The 11545-nt window shown below is 39.6% G+C and overlaps 1 protein-coding gene across 1 annotated transcript in view; it reads right to left on the bottom strand.

The window, feature by feature from the left end:
* Positions 1 to 7018: 7018 nt before the first annotated feature.
* The window catches only part of cgnl1 (cingulin-like 1), a 90371-nt gene continuing 85844 nt past the window's right edge, over positions 7019 to 11545 (bottom strand). Inside the window, exon 19 of the mRNA XM_062027639.1 lies at positions 7019 to 9205. Coding sequence (XP_061883623.1) covers positions 9055 to 9205 — 151 coding nt within the window. The 3' untranslated portion in view covers positions 7019 to 9054. The remainder of the gene's footprint in view (positions 9206 to 11545) is intronic.

Below are 11545 nucleotides of genomic sequence, written 5' to 3'. Positions count from 1 at the left end.
GGGGGGGGAGCTTTCTTTGTGTGAAATGAGTTGCCTTTTCCTTTGGAATGGCAGATCAACTCGAGCAGCTGATACGAATGTATTGATTGAGTTGACCTCCCAAAGCTTTGGAATAAAACTACAATATTCCAAAACTGTCTTGACAGTCCTTCTTACTCAGCATATATGTCATCTAAAGAACTTGGGATTGACCAGTAACTTAGATTCCCTTGGAGGAAGAACTGGTCCGACGCAACATCAGTCATTCACAAACAAGGACGGGGCGAGGGTCACCACTTTGTGAACAAATGCGTGAGCAAATTGTTGAACAGTTTAAGAACAACATTTCTCAACGAGCTATTGTAAGGAATTTAGGGATTTCACCATCTACTGTCTGTAATATCATCAAAAGTTTCAGAGAATCTGGAGAAATCACAATGATATTATGGACCTTCGATCCCTCAAAAAACTGACATCAGTGTGAAAAGGATATCACCACATGGGCTCAGGAACACTTCAGAAAACCACTGTCAGTAACTACAGTTCGTCGCTACATCTGTAAGTGCAAGTTACTCTACTATGCAAAGCGAAAGCCATTTATCAACAACACCCAGAAACGCTGCCAGCTTTGCTGGACCCAAATTCATCTAATATGGACTGATGCAAAGTGAAAAAGTGTTCTGTGGTCTGACGAGTCCACATTTCAAATTGTTTTTGGAAACTGTGGACGTTGCGTCCTCCGGTTCCAAAGAGGAAAAGAACCGTCTGGATTGTTATAGGCGCAAAGTTGAAAAGCCAGCATCTGTGATGGTATGGAGGTGTATTAGTGCCCAAGGCATGGGTAACTTACACATCTGTGAAGGCACCATTAATAATGAAAGGTACATACAGGTTTTGGAGCAACATATGTTGCCATCCAAGCAAAGTCTTTTTCATGGACGCCCCTGCTTATTTCAGCAAGACAATGCCAGGCCACATTCTGCACGTGTTACAACAGCGTGGCTTCATAGTAAAAGAGTGCAGGTACTAGACTGGCCTGCCTGAGGTCCAGACCTGTCCCCCATTGAAAATGTGTGGCGCATTATGAAGTGTAAAATACCACAACGGAGACCCCCGGACTGTTGAACAACTTAAGCTGTACATCAAGCAAGAATGGGAAAGAATTTCACCTGAAAAGCTTCCAAAAAATGGTCTTCTCAGTTCCCAAACGTTTACTGAGTGTTGTTAAAAGGAAAGGCCATGTAACACAGTGGTAAAAATGCACCTGTGCCAACTTTTTTGCAATGTGTTGCTGCCATTAAATTCTAAGTTAATGATTATTTGCAAAAAATACATATTTCTCAGTTCGAACATTAAATATCTTGTCTTTACAGTCTATTCATTTGAATATAAGTTGAAAAGTATCAGCACGATTTCATTTTTGTATTTTTTGCCTTTGTCATTGGAATAAATCACCTTCTTACCTGCATGCGGCTTCCTGGCGTCCTTCTGCATCTTGGGGAAACCATGTGACCCAGATCTAACAGTTGGATCAATACCTTTCTTCCAAAAGGCAAATTTACCCAGCACTGATCGATGTAGTTGAATCTCTGAAAGTATCTATTAATGATTACACCTTTATTAAAGGCCTACTGAAATTAATTTTTTTTTATTTAAACTGGGATAGCAGATTCATTCTATGTGTCATACTTGATCATTTCGCGATATTGCCATATTTTTGCTGAAAGGATTTAGTAGAGAACAACGACGATAAAGTTCGCAACTTTTGGTCGCTGATAAAAAAAAGCTTTGCCTGTACCGGAAGTAGCGTGACGTCACAGGAGGAAGGACTTCTCACAATTCCCCATTGTTTACAATGGAGTGAGAGCGATTCGGACAGAGAAAGCGACGATTACCCCATTAATTTGAGCGAGGATGAAAGATTCGTGGATGAGGAACGTTAGAGTGAAGGACTAGAGTGTAGTGAAGGGTGTATCTTTTTTCGCTCTGACCGTAACTTAGGTACAAGGTCTCATTGGATTCCACACTCTCTCCTTTTTCTATTGTGGATCACGGATTTGTATTTTAAACCACCTGGGATACTATATCCTCTTGAAAATGAGAGTCGAGAACGCGAAATGGACATTCACAGTGACTTTTATCTCCACGACAATACATCGGTGAAGCTCTTTAGCTACAGAGCTAACGTGATAGCATCAGGCTCAAATGCAGATAGAAACAAAATAAATTAAAAAACCCGACTGGAAGGATAGACAGAAGATGAACAATACTATTAAACCATGAACATGTAAATACACGGTTAATAATTTCCAGCTTGGCAAAGCTTAACAATGCTGTATTGCTAACGACGCCATTGAAGCTAACTTATCAACCGGACCTCACAGAGCTATGCTAAAAACATTAGCTATCCACCTACGCCAGCCAGCCCTCATCTGCTCATCAACACCCGTGCTCACCTGCGTTCCAGCGATCGACGATGCGACGAAGGACTTCACCCGATCACAGATGCGGTCGGCGAGACGGAGGAAGTTAAGGTGAGTTCGGCGGCTAACGCATCTGCTATCCATCTCTGTCTTCCTGGTTGTGTTGCAATAGTCCGCAGCTAATACACCGATCCCACCTACAACTTTCTTTTTTGCAGTCTCCATTGTTCATTAAACAAATTGCAGAAGATTCACCAACACAGATGTCCAGAATACTGTGGCATTTTTCGATGAAAACAGAGCAGTTTGTATGGTGACACATTGGGTCCAAATACTTCCGTTGCCGTCATGACGTCACGCGCATACGTCATCATACATAGACGTTTTCGACCGGAAGTGTGGCGGGAAATTTAAAATTGCACTTTATAAGTTAACCCGGCCGTATTGGCATGTGTTGCAATGTTAAGATTTCATCATTGATATATAAACTATCAGACTGCGTGGTCGGTAGTAGTGGGTTTCAGTAGGCCTTTAAGTATGTATTATATGTACTTCATCACATGTTGATGACATCTTTAGACATCCCAGCAGGCACAAGACATTAAAACAACGTTGAAAACGAGGTGAATTAGGTCCTGACGTTGAGCAACGTTGAAACAACATGCTTTTTGACAACGTTTAAACAATGTGAGGTTGTGACGTTGATTTGATTTGACCTTCCCATCCTACAAAGAGGATCCAACGTGAGACACCAACGTTGTTTCAGTTTATAAACTATTTTGCAACGTTGTTACAAAGTCAGTTTTAAAGGACATGTATGTATAATCAACGTTGTATCAATGTTTCTGCCTGCTGGGACGCATGTCTAAGATATGCTTGGTGTGAGCATAAAGATGAACAAAAGTTAGTTGAGTCAGGCAACACCTGCTGATTACTGCTCACGACTCAAAAGTATTCATCTTTCTTCTTTGCAGTCAAGTGTCAAACTAAACATGTGACAGAAGTCTCCGGCAGTAAAAATCTCAGCCTGGCAGGAAGAACCTGCTCTCACACTTCTTGTGTTTACAATCACGGCCATGTGCCTCTGATGATGATGATGATGATGATGATGATGGACATGTTTGAATGTCACAAGATGTGAAGTCACACAATCACTCCACTAAATCATGCATGATGTCATTTGTATTTTGCTTCACACTGGAAAATATGTATTCATACATGAGCAACAGTATACTAAATGGTAAATAAGTTATACTTGTATAGCGCTTTTCTGCCTTCAAGGTACTCAGAGCGCTTTAACAGTATTTCCACATTCACCCATTCACACACACATTCACACACTGATGGTGGGAGCTGCAATGCAAGGCACTAACCACGACCCATCAGGAGCAAGGGTGAAGTGTCTTGCTCAAGGACACAACGGACGTGACGAGGTTGGTAGAAGGTGAGGATCGAACCAGGAACCCTCAGGTTGCTGGCACGGCCACTCTCCCAACTGCGCTCCGCTGTCCCATACTACTGTGTATGTATACTACTGTGTATGTATGCTACTCTGTATGTATACTACTGTGTATGTATACTACTGTGTATGTTTACCACTGTATATGTATGCTACTCTGTATGTATACTACTGTGTATGTTTACCACTGTATATGTATGCTACTCTGTATGTATACTACTGTGTATGTATACTACTGTGTATGTTTACCACTGTATATGTATGCTACTGTATATGTATACTACTGTGTATGTTTACCACTGTATATGTATGCTACTCTGTATGTATACTACTGTGTATGTATATGGACAAGTTGGTGTGGGTACAGTTTTCTTTTCATTTAGGTGATTAACTTGGGGCACTGCGATGACGCGGCGACTTGTTCTGTACCCCGCTTTCCGCCCGAATGCAGCTGGGGTCGGCTCCAGCACCCCCCACAACCCCGAGAGGGACAAGCGGTAGAAAATGGATGGATGATTAACTTGGTTGGCAAGTGCACCTAATGCTTGTGTAAATTATTGACATTTTCTTTAGTTAGTGAAATGAGTTGCGATCACGTGAGGATGTAATAATTGATGGTTATGTATGCTGTATTTGTATTTATTTCATTATTTTATCTAATGGTATTTTACATGGATATACTTTGAATTGTTTTTCGATGTGCAGCACTTTGGAAACAGCTCGTCAATAGTGCCATATAAATAAAGATTTGGAAGTACTGTATATTGCGTGTCAGGTGATTACGCATTGTATTTTCTAGTTATCCAATCCATTCCGCTTGATTTATACACACACATTTAAAAAAAAAAAAAAGTTTCACAAAGTGCTGCACAAGAGTTAAAACATACATTTAGAAGCAGGATAAAACTAAGGAGAGTCAATTGTATAAAACATTTAACTATGAAGAGAATAAATTCATAAAAGAAAAGCAAATAGACTAAACTCACACAACTCTCATGCTGGTTTAAAAGCCGAGGAGTAAAAATATGTTTTAAGATGTGATTTAAAACTCATTAAAGGGGATATTGTTTCAAAGTTTTGGAGCCACAGCAGAAAATGCACAATCCCCCTCTGGATTTTAAACGGGTTTTTGGGACGACAAGAAGAAACGGATCAGCTGACCTCGGAGACCTTGTGGACGTGTACATTTTTAAAGGTTCTGACATTTATTGTGGCGCTAATCCTTTAAAGAAATTTTAAAACAAAGAATAACATTTAAAAAATAATTCTAAAATGAACTGCGGGAGCCAGTGATGGGATGCTAAAATATGAGTAATGTGCTCATGTTTTTTAGTGCCAGTTAAAAGACGAGCAGCAGCATTTTAGACTAGCTGCAATGAGCGATTGAGGCCTGGTTCATCCCAACATAGAGTGAATTGCAGTAGCCCAAACGTGATTAAATTAAAAACATGGATTACCCACTCAAAGTCGTTAAAAGATAAAACTGATTAAATTTTTGCTAAAAGTCTTAGATGATAAAAACTGGAGTTAATCTACTGATCCAATTTAAAATCATTGTCCAACCTAAAACCAAGATTTGTGACTTTGGGTTTAAAATAAGGCATCAGGGGGACCAGGCCCCAGGGGTTAGCATTCTGGTTTATTTTTTATGTCAAATAAAATGATTTCCTTTTTGTTAGAGTTTAGATAGTTTACCGCCAACCATACTTTTATGTCCTCAAGACAATTTAAAAGGGATTTAAAACTTGGGTCACTTTTCTTTTTTAAAGGGACATATATTTGTGTATCATCAGCATAAAGATGATACAATATATTATATTTTGTTAAATTGTGTTGCATGGACAGGATGTACACTGAAAACTGAAAAAAGGTATTCATAAATCAAGCAATTATAAGGAATTGTATGAATATGTTTTGTTAGGACAAAGTACTGTAATGAATGATGAGCTTTTTCCTGCTCCTTTTTGGACACATTTATGTGTTCTTTTTCTCCAAAAATTATTTTGTAGTTGTGCTTTTTGTGTTAGACATTATCTTGATGGAGACTGATTAAAATGTTTTATATTACTGTTGTGTTGTAAATAATATAAATACAATTAAATGTTGTGGGCCTTTTTTTACAGGTAAAATGTGTTATGTAAATGATATACATATACACTTTTTAATTGAGCAATAAAATAATTTTGAAAATAAGTTTATTTTATTGTGCATTAAGTGTTAATTGCGTCCCTTGCCGTTAGAGGGCAGCATTGTGCTAAACTAGTTCGCCATAAAGATGACTTGTTTGTATTGTTCTCATGCAATTTTAGTGTTTAGTTTACAGTTAAAGCCTAAAGACTTGCACAACCTGTATTGTTGCACTACTGTATGCAAGGACAGGAAGCAAGTTATTAATGTGACACTGCTGTAGTCACTGATACTTCCAAGTTCCTGCAGTCAATGTGCACTAAAGTTGCTCAAGCACTTCAAGAAATCCCAAGAATGATCACTTTGTTCCACTTTCCTCTTATATATCTGGTGTCACACGCAAATGTCTTTGTATGGCTTCTGTGATTTTACCACAAGACGACGTCATCAGCACCGCTTCACATATTAACAGGAGGTCAAAAAGGTTGAGATGGCCGCCCCACAGTGTGGTGTTTATCAAGGACAGATCAGTGGCCTGCTAACGGTTCTGACCTCAACACGAATGAACACACGTGGGATCAGCTTGGGTGAGTGACCAAAGCCCACCGTGGCTGGTTAAGGAGTGTGACATCATCCCACAGCAGTGTGTGACCAGGCTGGTGATGAGGCAACTGGCTGTTAACGGAGTGTGTTGTTATTGCCAAGATTGTGCTTCCTCACTGAGGGCAGTGAGATTTGACACGTTTTACTAATAGATGCAACACTTATAGTTAACATACTGTACTGCTCAGACAATGAACGGGGTCCTCACAAACAGCGCCTCATTTAGAGGACAATCCACTTTGAAGTAGCACACAACGTATTGGAAAGAAGATACAATAGAAGAATCATCTACAGCGACAAAAAGTAGTGACCCCAAATCAATCAAAGACTAGACACCGTTGAAGAGGTGTAATCAGAGGATGAGTGCAATCATTAAATGTTGTTACAAGCTCTTCAGACAGATAACGTTACAAAAAAAAAAAAATGCACAAGATGCACGTTCGAAGACAAGAAGTAACTTTATTGAAGTCACAGCAGGATTTACAGTATAAACGACTTCAAAGTGTACATTGTACATAGAGGTAGTGGCAGGAATTAGCTTCAAATCCACTCTGCAGCCTACGTGTTAATTAAAGGGAGAAGAAGAAGGAGAGTGCAAATAATTACAGTGATGCGACACTTTGATTGTCAGTTTATCACATTCCATCTGGAAAAGTGAGATGCGATAGGAGCAAAATTAAGCAAAAAGAAAGGTAAGAACACTTTGTTTGTTGTGTATATGTGAATATTCTCATTTATTCAGAACATCGTACTCTCTGGCCATTGCATATGTCACTGGACTGTTTGGAAGACATTTCATCGGTTCATCTTCGCCACCAGATAGGCCAGCTCTAATCTGAGGGGATGGTGCCCATCCATCCATCCATCTTCTTCCGCTTATCCGAGGTCGGGTCGCGGGGGCAACAGCTTAAGCAGGGAAGCCCAGACTTCCCTCTCCCCAGCCACTTCGCCCAGCTCCTCCCGGGGGATCCCGAGGCGTTCCCAGGCCAGCCGGGAGACATAGTCTTCCCAACGTGTCCTGGGTCTTCCCCGTGGCCTCCTACCGGTCGGACGTGCCCTAAACACCTCCCTAGGGAGGCGTTCGGGTGGCATCCTGACCAGATGCCCGAACCACCTCATCTGGCTCCTCTCGATGTGGAGGAGCAGCGGCTTTACTTTGAGCTCCCCCCGGATGGTGCACCATCCAGTATTTCTAATGTAAAAATGCAGGGGCTCTACCCAACCAAGAATGGCTGCACACTTTTGTGGTGCAAAAACGACAATGATTAAGATATAGTGGCGATTATTATTATTGATACTGCTACTATTATAAATATATGGTTTTCCTTTTTTTAAGTATTGTTATTTGTACGTCTCCTCAATTGCTTCGTAAATTTCTTTCTTGAGTATTGAAAAGTTGGGATAGGGCTGGAGTTGCTCTATTTTCTTTTATTAGATTGATTAATAATCTGTGTAAGTTTTGTAGAAAAAAACGGGGAAACAATTGGAAGATAGCAGTGTGAGGTCTGTAGTCAACTGCAGAAAATGGGTGTGTTGTGTTGTTAAAGGCTCTATTTTTAAAACATGTTTTCAGGAAGAGATGTAAGAACAGTGCTGTATGTGGAGATAGGCAGTGTGGCAGATCCAAGCCCTCCTGTGTTTAGAGAGGATGGTAGACAGGTGCGTCTATGGCCATTAATACAACTGAATCAATAGCAACGAGGGTGATTCCATACTAACAACATCTCCTCTTCTCTCTATCCATTGTATCTTAACAACTGTCGTTTAGCATCACAAAAGAGTGAAACCAATTTTTGTTTGGGGTTGAGGAGGATAACTGTTATTTTAAAACTGCACCATCCCCTCAGCCCAGATGCAATCGATTTTGCGCCTAGAGAATATGTTTGTTGTGTACGTGGATGTAAGGCAGTTTGTTGAAGCATCACTGTATGACTTCTTAAGCAAAATAAAGACTTCCGTAGATATAAAAAAGTATATATTTGTTTTAAATGGGCGTGTACAAAGTCCCTTATTTATTGCTCCCAAAAAACCTAATCAAAGCCAGGATTTTGTTTGTATAAACATGAATAAATAAAAAAAAGATCCTGGCACTATTGCTTCATATATTCAGGTTTGATCTTCATTCATCAAAAATACATTTCGTTTAAGAGAACGATTAAAAAAACCAAAAACAACACACTAGATATAAAAATGTGTTTGAGTAATGTCGTCATGTTGTTCCCGAAGGCAGTACTGTGCAGTGCATTCTTCGACTTCACCAGGCGTCACTGGGAATGTGGACCATCCGGCTACAACAATATTTACACCACATGTCTCTTAGGAAGCTGCTCAAATAATACTGAAAAATGTCATGGCTACACGATGTGTCCGTACTGTAAATAAGATGACGGCTGTGCTTGACGTAAACAGCTCACGTATGGAAGGTGTGGAAGGGCTCCCAGAGTGATGCAAGATTATTTTACTTTACAAGCTGAAGGTGGACAAGATGTTGTCCTGACTCGACGAGCGCTTGTAGCTGGACGTGGAGCTGAAGTACGTTTCACCGTCTGTGCTGATGTCGTCATCATCATCGTCGTCCATATTATTAAGCAGAGGTGCGGAGGTGCTCTTACGCCTGTGATGGGCAAACACATCCAATATGTCAGCACTATTATTCAGTCTAAAAGCGAGTAATCTTTTCCCTCGTTTAAATTTTTTTTTTTTAAATACCGTATTGGCCCGAGGAAAGATAAGTTGCCATATATTACATGCAAACCAACAGGTAGTGTCAAATGACTTTAGAAACCAGTCAGAGCTTTTCTAACTGTTACACACACCAGTGACCTAAAGAGAGGCAGTTGCAACAAACAGAGGAAGAGTTATGATACTAATGGTGATCAATTAAGTACTGGCGAGCATCTAGGAAATATATATATATACACACAACAAATACACATACACACATATATATATATATATATATATATATATATATATATATATATATATATATATATATATATATATATATATATATACACCGGTATATATATATATATATATATATATATATATATATATATATATATATATATATATATATATATATATATATACATATATATATATACCTATGCATACACAAACACACACACATATACATGTATACACATATACTGTGTGTATATATATACAAACCCCGTTTCCATAGGAGTAGGGAAATTGTGTTAGATGTAAATATAAACAGAATACAATGATTTGCAAATCCTTTTCAACCCATATTCAATTGAATGCACTACAAAGACAAGATATTTGATGTTCAAAATCATAAACTTTATTTTTTTTTGCAAATAATAATTAACTTAGAATTTCATGGCTGCAACACGTGCCAAAGTAGTTGGGAAAGGGCATGTTCACCACTGTGTTCCATGGCCTTTCCTTTTAACAACACTCAGTAAACGTTTGGGAACTGAGGAGACACATTTTTTAAGCTTCTCAGGTGGAATTCTTTCCCATTCTTGCTTGATGTACAGCTTAAATTGTTCAACAGTCCGGGGGTCTCCGTTGTGGTATTTTAGGCTTCATTATGTGCCACACATTTTCAATGGGAGACAGGTCTGGACTACAGGCAGGGCAGTCTAGTACCCGCACTCTTTTACTATGAAGCCACGTTGATGTAACACGTGGCTTGGCATTGTCTTGCTGAAATAAGCAGGGGCGTCCATGGTAACGTTGCTTGGATGGCAACATATGTTGCTCCAAAACCTGTATGTACCTTTCAGCATTAATGGCGCCTTCACAGATGTGTAAGTTACCCATGCCTTGGGCACTAAAACCCCCCCATACCATCACAGATGCTGGATTTTACACTTTACGCCTATAACAATCCGGATGGTTCTTTTCCTCTTTGGTCCGGAGGACACGACGTCCGCAGTTTCCAAAAACAATTTGAAATGTGGACTCGTCAGACCACAGAACACTTTTCCACTTTGTATCAGTCCATTTTAGATGAGCTCAGGCCCAGCGAAGCCGACTGCGTTTCTGGGTGTTGTTGATAAACGGTTTTCGCCTTGCATAGGAGAGTTTTAACTTGCAATTACAGATGTAGCGACCAACTGTAGTTACTGACAGTTGGTTTCTGAAGTGTTCCTGAGCCCATGTGGTGATATCCTTTACACACTGATGTCGCTTGTTGATGCAGTACAGCCTGAGGGATCGAAGGTCACGGGCTTAGCTCCTTACGTGCAGTGATTTCTACAGATTCTCTGAACCCTTTGATGATATTACGGACCGTAGATGGTGAAATCCCTAAATTCCTTGCAATAGCTGGTTGAGAAAGGTTTTTCTTAAACTGTTCAACAATTTGCTCACGCTTTTGTTGACAAAGTGGTGACCCTCGCCCCATCCTTGTTTGTGAATGACTGAGCATTTCATACATAACTACCTGTTCCCAATTTGCCTGTTCACCTGTGGGATGTTCCAAATAAGTGTTTGATGAGCATTCCTCAACTTTATCAGTATTTATTGCCACCTTTCCCAACATCTTTGTCACGTGTTGCTGGCATCAAATTCTAAAGTTAATGATTATTTGCAAAAAAAAAATGTTTATCAGTTTGAACATCAAATATGTTGTCTTTGTAGCATATTCAATTGAATATGGCCTGAAAATGATTTGCAAATCATTGTATTCCGTTTATATTTACATCTAACACAATTTCCCAACTCATATGGAAACGGGGTTTGTATATATATATATATATACACTACCGTTCAAAAGTTTGGGGTCACCCAAACAATTTTGTGGAATAGCCTTCATTTCTAAGAACAAAAATAGACTGTCGAGTTTCAGATGAAAGTTCTCTTTTTCTGGCCATTTTAAGCGTTTAATTGACCCCACAAATGTGATGCTCCAGAAACTCAATCTGCTCAAAGGAAGGTCAGTTTTGTAGCTTCTGTAAGGAGCGAAACTGTTTTC

The sequence above is a fragment of the Entelurus aequoreus genome, linkage group LG02, assembly GCF_033978785.1.
Source record: "Entelurus aequoreus isolate RoL-2023_Sb linkage group LG02, RoL_Eaeq_v1.1, whole genome shotgun sequence".
In the NCBI taxonomy this organism is placed as follows: Eukaryota; Metazoa; Chordata; class Actinopteri; order Syngnathiformes; family Syngnathidae; genus Entelurus; species Entelurus aequoreus.
This window is presented reverse-complemented; position numbering and strand designations above follow the sequence as displayed.